Source organism: Eutrigla gurnardus, assembly GCF_963514095.1.
Source record: "Eutrigla gurnardus genome assembly, chromosome: 8".
NCBI classification, from domain to species: Eukaryota; Metazoa; Chordata; class Actinopteri; order Perciformes; family Triglidae; genus Eutrigla; species Eutrigla gurnardus.
In genome coordinates, this window is record NC_139922.1 from 18,275,089 (window position 1) to 18,289,903 (window position 14,815).

Genomic DNA, 14,815 nt, shown 5'->3' on the forward strand with positions numbered 1-14,815 from the left:
CTTTTCCCAAATAGCTGTTTGTAAAACCAATAACTGGATCACGAGCATGGTGTTTCGGTCTAATGCGGACCTCTAATGCACATTTCTGTCAGACTTTGAGACGAACGTGCACGTTTTCACACCACGCGATGCGGTACTCTCTATTAGTTCAACTTTGTTGCTTCGTGCGGGGATGAGGAGCCCTCAATCAGTTTAGCCGTTTTATAGAGCAGCATAAATGTGAATATGAGGACATTAGAAAGACAAACTCGTGGGAGTAATGAGCAGAGAGCGGGGGGAGGCGATGTTCAGGTACAAAACAGCCTAAATAGAAACCTCCCGGAGAAATTATAATTCAATTGTCTTTCTATTTGTGTCTGTTTTTCTTTATGGTGATCGTCGACCGGAGGTTTCATTTGTCTCCATTTGATCCACGGGGCTCATTTAACTTTGATGTAATCTAATCTAATCTTGGTTTCGCGTTTTTATGCCCCCCCCCCTGACTAACAGTCACCGTGCACGCGCAGCGCGCTCACGTCACCACGTCAGGAGGCAGCCCCCACTGGTCCTGATGATGATGATGGCGGTGATGGAGGAGCAACGCTGAGTTCGCTCTCCCAGTTTTTCGCCCCCCCTTTTTCCATTCATTCTTTTCTGATTATAATTATATGAAAAAGACAACATAGTGAGATAGAAGCGACGCCGATTCGACTCGCCACCTCTCTCCACCTCCCTCCCGTCTCCCGAGCCGAGACCGAGAATGGGGAACGAAGCGAGCATGGAGGGCGGCGGGCAGCCCGGTGAGCCGGGATCCACCGGGATGATGGGGTCGGTGATGCCCGGAGGACCCGCAGCAGGACCGGGGGCAGGACAGCACATGAAGCCGGTCAACGGAACCGCTGCCGGGGGAGGGATGGGGATCGGAGGCCCCGGGATGGGGATGACGAGGTAGGAGCAGCAGAAGTGGAGGTGTTTCGGGGATGTGGGGCTGGGTGAAGGGCTCTGGGTTTACTACATCCCATCCCAGTGTGTGTGTGTGTGTGTGTGTGTGTGTGTGTGTGTGTGTGTGTGTGTGTGTGTGTGTGTGTGTGTGAACACGGAAACGGCTGATGGACGAGACACCGTCACACGTCATTTGGTTCCGTTTTTTTAGAGAGATGCGATTCAAAGAGTGTCACACATTGTTTGCCTCCTTGCATGAAGGAGGACACACGAGCGTCCGATGGTGTGTTACTAACAGGAGAGAGAGACAGAGAAAGAGAGAGAGAGAGAGAGATCTCGCGCCAATCTGAGGATGCTGAAAAGCCGAGCGCTGTCCGCGGTGCTGAAACACTACCAGCTGCACCGTGGCTCCGTTCCCTAAAACGCGTTTGACATTGCATGTTATGGGTATATATCTATATTATAGGGAAGGGTATGCTTATTTTTTTTATTATAAAAATATAATAATTGATTATTCCACGGTGTCATGTGCAGTGATAGTATTTCCTCCTTCCCCAGAGCTCGGGCTCTGCTTTGGCGTATTGTGTGAATGGGACGTGTCTTTGACAGCCGATGAATGATACACAACCGAGCCCCCCCCCAACCATTTATGAAACGTGACCACTGGGACGTTTTCGTGAGTTATGCTGGAGATGCGATGCGGCTGGAGCTTACACTCGCTTGTTTCCGCATGGGCGAGAGGAGGGCGCTGGATGTGTGTGTGTGTGTGTGTGTGTGTGTGTGTGTGTGTGTGTGTGTGTGTGTGTGTGTGTGTGTGTGTGTGTGTGTGTGTGTGTTCGTGCATGTGTGCCCGAGTGTGCGTACGCTAAGGGGCTTGCCTGGCCATGTAGGCGCGTGTTTGATGAGATGTGTGCAGCATACTATCAGCAACGCCAACGCTTCCCGGTAATGACGTGGAAGCGTCTGACAGACAGATGGTACCGTATATGTCAAATAAACCCTGTCGAATCAAAGGCTACTGTGCCCATGTATATATATATATATATATATATATATATATATGTATATATATATATATATACTCAATACTTGGATCTGGTGATCACACTGTAAAATAACTATTCCATAACTTTAACATACATGTGTCATATGCCACTAAATCCTGGTGTTCCTTACCACAACAAGCATCCATAATACATATAAAATAGTGCAGTCCTCACATCAACATTATTTAATGTGTCTAGTTGACACACCTACGTCCACAACACATGTGACCTGACATAACATCTGCCCAATAGCTGCACGCTGGACTCACGTTTCAAAGGCCTACATCCAAAATGAGTAGCTTTTTCCGAAACATGTTGGCGGGATGATGACTTTCTCCCCTCCAGCTCCAATCTCTTCTTCAGCTCGGCTCTGCTAACACGTATACGAGGAATCCAGGAATCCCAGTTGACCGTAGCACCTCATCCATTAATCTGGCAGCCGGGCTGACGTTTTGTGAGGATTCCAGGGTAGGGCTTCAGCTGGCCTACAAACACACACCAGGGTGTGTGTGTGTGTGTGTGTGTGAGTGTGTGCACAGGTTATATTTAGGACACATCCCAGGTTTGATTCATGCCTCTGTGGGAGAGAAGAGCAGAGCGGTGCAGGCCAATCCATCATTATATAACACAGGAGACTCGGAGAAAGACAACGGAGCTGAGCATGCTCTGATGCAATATTTCTGTCTCCGTTTCATGGCGACATCGCCTTCTTCTTTGTTGCTTTGATTACATTTTCTATGCAACACACACACACACCCCCCCACACACACACACACACTGTGTTTGCATGCTTCTGCCCTGCTTCAGTTTCAGACCTCAAAATCGGCGCCCACACTTCAAATCCGCTCTGGATAAAATGCGAGGGGGGCTTTCGCGGCCTCACATTAAGTATTTATAACGGCGTAACACAAGGCCATGTGAACAGATTGAATCACGTGCAGAGCGTGTTTGCTCGCTCCACCCCTCCTCCATCCCCGCCTCCCTCACTCTCACACACTCCCTCCCTTTTTTTCTGCACTGCTCTGCCTGACTGCCTGCTCTGATCACTCTCTCTTTCGCTCCCCGTCTCCTCTGCACACTCTCCTCCTTCTCCCTTTCCCCTCGCTGTCTCTCTCTGTATCCCGTACGTACTCGTAGTCTTTCTTTTTCACTCAACCTCTGCACATTCCCTCTTTCCCCCCCTTTTCTCTCAATTTCCCTCCCCCTGCCTCTAAATTGACTCGGTTATCATTTTGTGCTGTTTGCACTGATAATGTAAAGTGGTATAGCACAGCTACGTGGGGTTTTCTTTAAAGCATAAGGCTGCCATTATTCACATTTCATATGGTCAACAAAACGTAATGGAAAGATGAAACCCAACAATGCGTGGGTGTGACTAGCCTTCATGTCTGTGGCTCCTACACTGAACATGAATATGTTTATAAATGCTCTTCAAATTAATTGTTCCATTAAAAAGGCTCGGCCACTTTCTAACACCTCAAACAGGAATATGCATGTAATTGAATTTTCTGGGACTATTTTCAGATGCGGATGAACACACATTTGTTACTTTTTGAGGCAGCAGGATGTGGTGTGTTTGCTGATTACATTGAAATCAACTACAGCACCCATGTTCATGAGAATGAAGTCACCCCGTTTGTTTTTCAATACGTCGTTTGGACAACAAGGGAACTCACAGAGCGATAAGATAATAGGTTTGGATACACAGAGACTTGTGCTCATTACATTTTAGTCAATTCATGACATTTTAATATTGCCAACAGCTTTTAATATACAGGACAAGTAAGCTAAAAAAACAACTTTACAGGAAACATTGTGGCTTGAGTCACTCGATCACCTCACTTCCTCTTTTACTCATCAAAATGATTACAGCCGTAAAAGAGATTTTCACGTAAACGTGTGTCACTTTGGGGCATTTACTGAAACAAGGAATTCTTGTCTTGACAGTTTGCAAATATTCTGTACATTCCCTCCCCCTCCATCTCTCTCCCTCCGTTCCCGCCCTCTTCTCAACCAATAACCAGCAGCCTATAAATGGCTCTGTCTTTACAATGAGATATGATCGTAGTGCTGTATAGGGTAGGGGAGGACAGATAAGGAGAGAGAGATACTGAGAGTAAATGGAAAGAGGGAGACGGAAAAAGAGAGCGATAGCTGAAGGGGATTAGAAGCAGGTTGAAATGGATCAAGTGTGCTGTACAATGGGATGAAGGGAGTGGTAGCGATGGATCAAAAGGTGTAAACCGTCACCTCCAGTCAGCATCATCCAGGAACAGTCGGCAACATCGCCAGGAAAATAAATTGGATTTTTTTTTTATCTAAAACATTGTTGTTTTATTCATAATTTATAATTAATTGGTGTGAATGCGGGGAGCATACCATATGGTCTTCTACCTGCAAACATCCCATTAATTATTATTCTTCTGCCTGTTTTTCGTCATCTAACTCCTTCCACATTCTTCAAAGTAGCTGGTAAGAACATGTGTGATACTTCTCTTAGTCATACTTTTGTTACTTTCAGAATATTCAATGCATTCCAGTAAATGTGGGTATTTTGCATACGATCAGCAGATGTTGTAGAACGTGTTTTGTACCGTAACATTGTGTTTAATCCAAGCAATGCAGATGCATTACATTCAAATATGAGAGGGATTGAAATTAAGGAGGAAAGTTTAAAAAAGGAGTTTGTAGAGGAAATACTCGAGGAGGACATTCAGTGTACAGATGGATCATTTATGATTAGAGAGAGAGAGATCATGATAATGAAGGAGAGTGCACACATGTATAAGGAAAGAAATAATACAAAACAGAGGAATTAAGGAATGTGTTAAGAATGTAACGTAGGTAGACAAAGAAGATGGGGTGGAGAGTGTGGATATGCAGATGATGGAGAGAGAGAGAGAGAGAGAGAGAGAGAGAGAGAGAGAGAGAGAGACCTATAGCATGTAATGTACAGAACAGCCCATTTATTCTTTGGCAACACATGTTTAGTTTACATCTGACTCAACTCACACTCACATGTTGTGTACATACGTGTGTGTGTGTGTGTTTATGTGTGTGTGCTATGACTTGCAACAGCAGTCGGCAGCCATCCCACTTTATTCCCTGCACACGCTCGTCGAGCTGTGTGTGTGTGTGTGTGTGTGTGTGTGAGAGAGAGAGAGAGAGAGAGAAGGAGAGAGTCTACTTGTAGCAGACTGTGAATGTGTGAGGATGCTGGAGAGAAAAAAAGTGTGTGAACGTGTTTTTTTTTTCTTCCTCCGACACACTTGAGACCAATTTTCACTTTCCAGAGAGGCATGCGTCGAGGATGTGTTTGCGTATTTAAGTGTGACTTTGTCTCTCCAACTCTTGCAGAAAGTCAGCAGCCCGTCGCTGCCGCGTTCGTTGTAAATGTACATACCACTCGGCTTGTTATTGAGGATTTTTCTTTTTTGCTGATTGTCAAAGCCACATGATTCTTTTTTCTTCTCTCACATCATCAGGAGAAAAGAACGTTGCTACGATTCAGCGTCTGATCTGCTGAGTGGGCTGGTTACCGGCCGTCCATTAGCCTTTTGTTGTTGAAATCATGGGTGAGGTTAAAAATGATTGGACGTGATGCTGAGTCGGCGTAGGCCAACATTTCAATTTGAACGTCAGGCTGTAGTTGGAGCTGCATGTAGCTGTGACGACGGTCTGATGAACGCAAGTCCGATATTCCCTCTCCTTTTAGCCATTTATCAGGCTGTTTAGCTGCTAGATTCTGCTCTGTGTTACTGGACAGTTAACATACAGTGGGCTTATCAGAGGTTGTTCACTGAAAACAGCTGCCTGCTGCTGGATAACAAGTTTACACTGAGACTAAAACATACGCTCAGTTAATATGGCTTTTAACCAAAGCAATGAGCGAAAAGAAGCTTAAAAGTTCCGCAGAGCTGCAGGGTTGGCTGATAATTCTCTGTTGTTTCATCTGTTCAAGCAAAGATCGTTTCATGTTGCACATAGAGTTGATTCACTATGCTTTAATATGATCTGATACTGTTTCAATGAGTATTATTTCTACCCTAAAAAAAGGTATTATATAATGTTAAACTATAGTGGATGGAGAAAATAGTATATCTACATTTTGGGAGTAATTCGATCACCTTCAACCCTCTCATGTGACAATAAATATGACACACATTTTCATTTAAATATCAAATCCCGAACATCCTGCTTGCTTTCTAAAAGCTAAATCAAAAACTAAATTTGAGCTGACGTGAACTAATTGGAATTTGTTTATTTCTGACATAAAATATTGTTGTTTGGCAGACAAATCTGAAGTACCTGAATGCACCAAAAAAAGGACTGTTTCAGAGCAGTTCCTCAATTCGACTCAACTTTATCTAAATGGCACTTTAAAAACAACAGATGTTGATGAAAAGGCACACAGTCAACAACAACAAACGAGTCAGGTTTCTGAAGAAGGAAATGCAGCAGCAGGCAAGCAAAAAACAAACAGGACAGCCCATTTTGCCAAACGCTTTCTCTCTCTAATGTGATCTTGTCACTGTAGATTCCGTGTCTGTGGATTTTAAACCACACAGCTGGAAAACACTGTCCTCGGCTGAGATTGGAGGTCAACTGTCTGACTCTTACCCGCAAAGGCAGTGAGTAAATTCTTAGTCACCATCTTTAATCGCCGGGAGGTTCACAAACTCGACCTCCCCCCTCCAAAAGTTAAATTAACTTGGATGTGAAAATAAGAGTGACTGTGTTTCTCTCTGTGGGCGTGTTTGTGTGCGAGCTTTAAAAGTGTGATTTTTCTTCTTTCTTTTTTTTTAACGAATTGTGTGCTTGTGACTGTGTGACTGAGTGGGCGAGAGACAGACAGAGGCTCTCTCTGTATTTACACGCCCTGTTATCAGGAGGACATGTTTGCAGGAGGCTCCGAACACTAAATGTGTTTGGGTGGCTGCATCGCGAGATAAGATGGCAATAAGCGCAATATCACAGCCTAAGACAGTATTGGGTTTCAGCAAATAGATGCTGTCGCTGGAGCTTGTGAGTGAAAGCCCGAAATAGACTGAACAGAAACGTCACGTCGATGTGAGCGAAAATCAGTGGAATCGGAGGAAAGACGCTGGTGATAATGGATTATGAGTTGTTGTGCTTTAACCAGGAGATCAGAAACGACTGCAAAGTGAATGTGTAGTCCAGGTATATGAAGACAAAGACTTGAGACGACAGTATTTAATGTCGAAACACAGAACGTCTTAATATAGTAATAATAATAATAATAATAATCAAGCAATCCAAGCTGTGTGGGCGGGGTTAAGAATGTCGTTTAACTCCCGTACAGCTGGCTTGAAGACTTACAATAAGTACATTTGTCGAAAGAAAGAAACCATATGATTGCCGATAGAGTAAGAGTGAAAAAATAGAAGCAAGTGTTAGGTCCTCATCTGAGTGAAGTGGTAGCTGTTCAGCAAGGATACCTCAAGTACAACTCTGACCAAAGTGCTCTAGGTAAGAACACAGTGCCACGCCCCTTTAAATCACTGCGAATGAAGGATCAAAAGTCCAGATTAGGGAGGCTTCCTGCTTTTGGCTGTCGGTCCTCTTCCAGGGCTCAGCAGGGATTTGTAAGCGGCACCAGTGTCGTCGGCCCTGACCTCATGTAGTGAGCAGAGTGCAGCGCTGCCTCAACCACCTCAGCCAGCACTGCAAGTTTCCACGGCGATGGGCTGTTCAGACCTTAAACAGTGTTAGACCTGTGAGGACTTATCTCAATTATAAGGGAAAACAGAGCTTATTGACAGAAATGATTTACTGTTTTTCCACGTCAGGACCCATGAAAGGCGACTTGGAGCAATTTTTACAACAAAGAGAAAATTCCTGCAGTCCAGAGGTCACAGATGAGCCCCAGAAAAGAGCCATCAAAAACACATTATTCATGTTAAAAAACATCCAAAAAGGGAACTAACATTATCAACAGGATGTGAAAAGGTTACAGCATTATGTCAAAGACGTAGATGTGTTTCTACTGAGATTAGCATGCTAACGGGTTAGCCCTGGCTGTCCTGTCTCTCTTCTTCGAGAGGTGACAGTGAGTAAGTAGAGCTGCACTGAGGGCTTGTCAAAACCACCTCCATGGTCTGAGTCCATGAGCTGTGAGTTGCTTGTTGTTCTTTTGTGTGCGATGAATGTAAATTTAGATCCAGGTGCAACCTTGGTCTCAAAATTGCAAAAAAAGAGGTCTTACAACTTTAACATTTTCACAGTGTGTTTTTATTTCATGAACGTTAATTGTAACATTTTGGGTTGTCTAAAAATTCCTTAGTCAGCGTTCGGTTGTTCTTAGCTCCACCCTCAAGTGTGCAACAGAAATATTCAGAGATTTAGCTCATTTTGGAATTGGGAGCCTTGATCAGTTGTATCTTTTCCTGTAACGTATTCATAATAACCTATTTTACGTTTTTAAATAAATAAAGTTCAACAAGGAAATCTTAATAAATCCTCCCAATCAGCACATATTATACTCGGTGGTTGAGAAATATCTGACATGTTTTTCATTGTGTGCTAAATGTGTTCTAGTAGGAATATAATAAAGAGTTCTCCTGTACAAAATAATAACTAGTGACCCATATATGTGACTATATCCCCCTGCCAATGACAGACAGAAGTTTGCGTTATATAAAGCTTTATAGTAGTCACTCCTAGGCGTTGGAAGTGACAGTTTAAGTGTTGTTTTACATGAATTTCCACTCTCTCTGGAGGAATTTTACAACTATTGGTTTCACATACAGCGTTTCGGTGTAGCGGGTTGAGGGGTCCTCTCACACTGCCAAGAACTCCTGTCCGGGAGAAGCTCTGGTGTGAACAAATTAGTCGCCTCTGAGGCGAGCTGTGACCCTGCAAAAAAATCTGCAGGGTCAACGGCCGAACTGCACAGCTCCTCCATCTCTGCCAGAAAAACCAACACAACAGGATGATTAGTAAGTCGGCTCTGTTCAGAACCGACTCTCCAGACACTGCGGCCCGAGCCCTGGCATTTCCCTGCATACAGGTGCTCAGTCTTTGGCTCGTAGTCACCATTTTCAGTCCAACAGGCTTGGTGTGAAGAGGGTTAATCCATGTAAACCTGGCATGTAAAATCATTAACGAATAAGCCACTTCTCCTAATAACTGCTATGCAGGAAAGGATGAAATGAATAATTATAAACACTTATAAAATACAGTCAGCTGATTTGTTTGTTTTCTGAACCAAGCAGCTGGCCTCCACTTCACCCATGTGATTAGTGATTTATACTAATCAGTGGAAGCACGTTGTATTTTTGTACAGTGACAATAAAGGCTATATGTATATCTGTCTTTATTTAAAAGTGCTAAAAATGTGCTAATAACATCCTCATCATTGAATTCTGTGTCAAATTGGATGATAATAAATACAAATAGGACACCATATGTATTGATCCGAGTATTTGATTCATTCAGAGACTCCAGAATGTTAAAGTAAATTTCATTTCATCATTAAATCATTCATTCTCTCCTCTACTAAACTGCTCCATGGTGACCATTAAGATTCAAGGCTTTTGGGGACTGAAAAAATATCAGACCTGACATCAACATTACGTCTTAGTTCTACATATACAATCATAATATGTAGACGCTAAAAGTATTTTATACAACTGACATTTCATTCACTGATTGATTAAACCACCCCCCCCACCCCCCAAAACAAACAACAACAAAAACCAACGCAGACCCTTTTGAAACATTGTTCTTCTTTATTTCTGATCCTTCTCTCCACTTTCACTTTCACCCAACTTATTATGTTAAATTTGGCTAATTACCATATACTTTCCAACCCATCAGATATATTTTTTATGCTTACTCAGTGGCGTTTGGATGTCTATTTTTCCGTCCATCCTGTGATGACGCCTGAGGGTGAACGGCACCCGACACTCCTGATTTGTTTCGTTCAGTTGGGGATACATTTCCTCTGACTTTCATTTGTTTGCGTGAGAATATTTTGCTGCGCTCTGCCATTTTCTCCACGAGGCACCAGTGAAGGTCACGGCACGTTTTCTCATTAAGTTGTCGCCACCTGACAGTAAATGTTACCTGTATTGATGCTGTGGCTGAATATGGTGTGTGTGTGGAAAGCACACACACGCTTGTGTGTCTTTGAGCCTTTTCCTCCTGTATCCTGAAGCCCATTGATGAATGGTGTTTTTTCATAGTCAATAACTTTCAACCTTTTCTTTTTCTTTGTTATGGAGCATTACACTGATTTACGTCTCTCTGCTTCACCCTTCACTGTGGTTTATTCAAAGATGGTGGATGAAAGAAAATGACTTGTTTTTCTCAGCCGGAAGCCCAAACACAAACCACAAAACTCAGCAACCCCGCAGACTCTTAAAACGTGTTCTTGTTCATAAACAAACCTGTGATTTGAAATCAGTGATTTCATGTGAGTAAAGGACGACGACGACATGCAGAGTTTGATTTAAACCGAAAATGTTAAATATTTTGCGTTGACGGAGCCGAGTAGAGCGTTTTCCTTTGAGGACACCGTTTCATTTCCAGCACAGTGGTGCTCCTGCAGTCATTTGGACTCAGTGGGGGGGTTTGGCACAGCGAAAGACGCTCAAATGGGGTGTTTTTTATTATCGGCATGAAATTAGGGAAAAATGGGATTTCTGAATTTAGGTCACATTAGTTGATGTGTTCAAAGGTTTTTCCAGCAGTTTTTCCAGCACCTTCAAAAGGAGCTGCAGCTTCTGTTCCTCTTATCGTGTCGACTTCACTGATTTCGACCATGAATCCAATAACGAGCCGACCCCGTTCCAGCGCGGGCGAACAAAAACTTGCACATTCTCACAGTTTAAAAATGTCACAGGAAGATTAAGATGAAGCGCACAACAACAATTGTTTTTTTTTTATATACACAGTAAAGCAAGTCACTGGAGCTGAAAGGAGCTGAGGGGGGGAAAGAAAGAACTGAAGCAGGGTGAGAAAGTTTGATGTCAAAGAGACAAGTTTTCATTCCCTGGGCGATGCGTACAGACGATCCCGACTCATCACATCCTGACGTTTTGTCAGACCCCTTGGCGTAACTTTGTAACTTTGTTAGTCTGATAAGACTCCTTCTCTGGAGTGGAGGGGAGCGAGGTGCATTTTATGTATTTATTTATTATGTATTTGTTATGAAGCAGGTCTAAATGCTCAATCCATAGATTAATACACACAGCCTGTATTCAAACTGAGCCTTTTATAACGAGCCGTCAGCGTTACTGTAGGGTTGTGATGTCACAGCTATACAACATATTGACACATTTCATTACCGGCTGCATATGAGTGACATCAGCTAACAGGAAGTAAACTTGGACCCAAGCTGCTACTTAGTGACGGTCAACTCTTATTGTAAGTACAGAAAACATGTCACATCGAAACATCACTAGCTTAAAAAATAACTCACCACTTTGAGACACGAACACTGGTTTCCTGGTTGAAAGTCGTGTATTTGTTGTTCCATCTGCCTCCACTCTTCTGGTCATCATAACACACCATCACACCCCCAGAGCATGCTCTAATAATGATGCAGAAGGTTTTACATTGTAGATAGATAGATAGAAGCCTGGTCATACAGATGCTAAAAGGTTTTTGTGAAGACTGTGCCTCTTTCTATCATTTTCTGATTTTTTTTCAATGGTAATTAATGGAAAAATGCCAAAAACAACAAAAAGGAGAAAAAAAATCGTATTTACCTAAAAGGCCATGAATCGAACAAAATATAAATTACAAGTGACAAATATGAGGAGAGTTGGCGCTGCGAAGTGAGCAGCTGTCTGTGAGCCCTGCAGCTCCACTTTTGGTACGACACCTCCATGTTTCTGAAAGCCTCAATGACTGAGAAGTCTGTCTGCTGTCTCTGATTCTCTTTGACAGTCCTGTATGACAGCTAATGAGCAGAATAAAGGGAGAGAGGGAAGGGGGGGGGGGGGGGGGGGAATCCAGCAGGACAGCGTGGCTCAGCAGTTCTGTTGTATTGTGGTTCTGCCAAGGACGGGCTGCGTATCCTCGCCGTCACACGGCAACCTCAAAACTCCCAGTCTCGCCCTTATTGATCTGATCCTCCAGGTTGCGAAGTGACAGTCCTAGGCGTGCTCACTGAGTTTCATGACCTTCATGCCTCCGCAGACCAATTAAAACCCAGGATCTGGTTTCAGATACGGCCACCCGGCATTCTGGGCTGGAAACCACCTGGTTGATGCATTAAACACCACATGATCAATGCCTCGCCACAAGCCTTAACCAACGAGTCTGATTACAAGTGAAATTAACTTAGTGCTAATTTGTGCTTGCCAGCTGTGGGCCTCTTGGCTTAAAATGACATGAAATCAAATCAGCGACAAATACTTCACATCTACAACCTAAAGCCTAATGGCACCATTTTCACTCTGGCACCAATTCTTCTGGCATCTGTATCTGTAGAGTAACATTATTTTTCTACATGAATCCATCAGCCTGTTAGGACTGCAGAATATCAGGCAACTAACTAAAAAAAATAATCTGTCTCATTCATGACATCCGGTTAGCAAGGCATCTATACTAATGTCATGGAATCAAATACAGGAATAAACCCTTTTTAAAATAAATCTTGAAAACTAATTTGCACCCAGGAAGAAGTGTGATGTTCTGTAGAACAGTGACAATGGTTGCTGGGCAACCAATATTACTTTGACAATGGAGACTAGAGTTCATGTCCCCTCCCATTCTTCTGTTTTTCAACTGTTTTACGAAACTTTAAGATACTTCACTCAGAGAAAATCGAGTTTAATTTCCCCATAAAAACATTGGTTGTGTAAATATGAACGGTGAGGAGACGGGAAAAGTCACATCCACCAAGTGTAGTAAATGACACGCTAAGCCATTTTACTTAATCCATTTTCATAATGTCACCACACAATTATTATTCGTCCTGATCCAAACTCAGAAAGCAACAGTAATCAAGAAACAGGGAAACCCTCAAGGCCAAATCATAGTAAAAAAAAATGCATAATTAGGAACACTAAAACAGTGGTAATGATAATGAGATGTAGAGAAAAGGGGATGTTTTTTTTTTGTGTGTGCCTCTTTTGCAGCAATCTGTTTCAGGAAATAGAAAGTGTTGAGTGAGGTACTCTCTATTTATATCCCTCTGTCCCATTTACTGCCCATTCTGAGTCTGAGCAGCACAAATTAATCCTTTTATTACACACGCAGCATGAAATAGCCTGCTGCTGCTGCTAGTGGAGCAAAATGATGGCTGGTTGGGGGAATAATATTAAAAAGTGAGGAGGCAAGAGAGACTTAGACAGAGATGTACTCTGGTCAGGTGTAACACAAAGCAAAAATGTATATCCAAACATGTACTTTACTGGAGAAAAAACCCCCACTGAACTGAAGCGTGATGAGGATTGGGTTGCTATAGAAACTACCATTTTACTGAGCATCCAAAAAACAACTTCCAGAGTCACTCTACATTTAATTACACAGATAATTATTGATCATTACAGAATTAATTAGTGCTTCACAAGAAAAGTTTGAACATCTATCTTGTAATGTATATTTAATCATTTTTTTAAGGCTGTATCTTCCTGAAAACAGGAAGTACTTCTTTCCGATATACTGTAGTCTGATCCATTGATTATCATTGATAAAAAATCCCTTTTATAACTATATGCATGTTTTCATATTTATCAAATCCACTCCAATCCATGTCATCTCACATAATCTGATCCTTTGAAAGTCCACAAAAAATATGGGCTTTTTAAAATAAAAACTCTTTTAACTCTCTTGAACTTCAATATATAAATTTATATAAAAACAGTAATTGCTAATGGTTTGGTAAAATCCACCATATTGCCTCTTGATCTTCAGTAAAATCACCAGAGACTATTTTCTTCCAGTTCTGGTGTTGAACTTTTCCGTCCTCGTTCCGTTTTAAAGAATTTATGGAGCCGTCAGGCTTTTAGAGGACGTCTGTGAAAATGTTCGTTAGGCTAAAATGATTAGGGTTATTAATGCTCGTCTTCATCATGGTGCTTCTGCCCTCACGTGTCTGCATTCTGACTTCAATCATGTATATTGTTGTTCTTCCACTCAGGTGCGTCTCTGATGATGTGAGGTGCAAATACGTTGTTCCGGCTTTTTGCTCACTTGCCCGAAACACAATGCTGCCTTTGTTTTGGTTGATTCCCTCGTGGGGCCTGTTGGCCGACTTAATGAGAGTAATTATGAAATGACTCTTATTAAGGCTAAACAAGCCGCTCTGTAAACAAAGATCATAGAGGGAGAGAGAGAGAGAGGGCAGGCACTGTAAAGACGAGGAGAATTGATCGGGAAAAGAGAGAAGACTGTACGTTTATTGATATTCCTGTTGAATAGTTTTCTCCTCCTGTTTGCTCCTGATAAAATACATCAAACTGAGCTGGAGTTCAACTCAATTGAAAGTAGTTTGTTTGTATTTAGTCAGGATTAAGTCATTATGCTAAAGATAGACTGAGACAAACAGACTGTTTGCATACACACACACACAAACACACACACACACACATATTATATATATAGCTTTTGTATAGCAGTAAGGTTGACGCTTGCGGTGCTCCTCTCGTCGCTCCACTTATACTCGTCAGATCGACCCGTAGTTCCTCCGCAGTCCAAATATGGTCACTTCTGTCCATGGTTGCAAAAAAAAGCACTTTAGCTATGAATATTATGTTCCTTTTCTGCCAATAAATCCCCCTAAATCCTACACACTGTTCCTCGACACTTTTAAATTCTCAATAGGTGTGATTGAACCCTAATAGATGAGTGTAATCCTCCTCTAACCGCCTGGG

General features: G+C 42.5%; 1 protein-coding gene across 1 annotated transcript in view; it reads left to right on the forward strand.

The window, feature by feature from the left end:
* Positions 1–739: 739 nt before the first annotated feature.
* bsna (bassoon presynaptic cytomatrix protein a) overlaps positions 740–14,815 on the forward strand; it is a gene marked incomplete at its 5' end in the record, with an annotated part of 128,509 nt that continues 114,433 nt past the window's right edge. The window contains one exon of the mRNA XM_084014642.1: positions 740–927. Coding sequence (XP_083870768.1) covers positions 740–927 — 188 coding nt within the window. The remainder of the gene's footprint in view (positions 928–14,815) is intronic.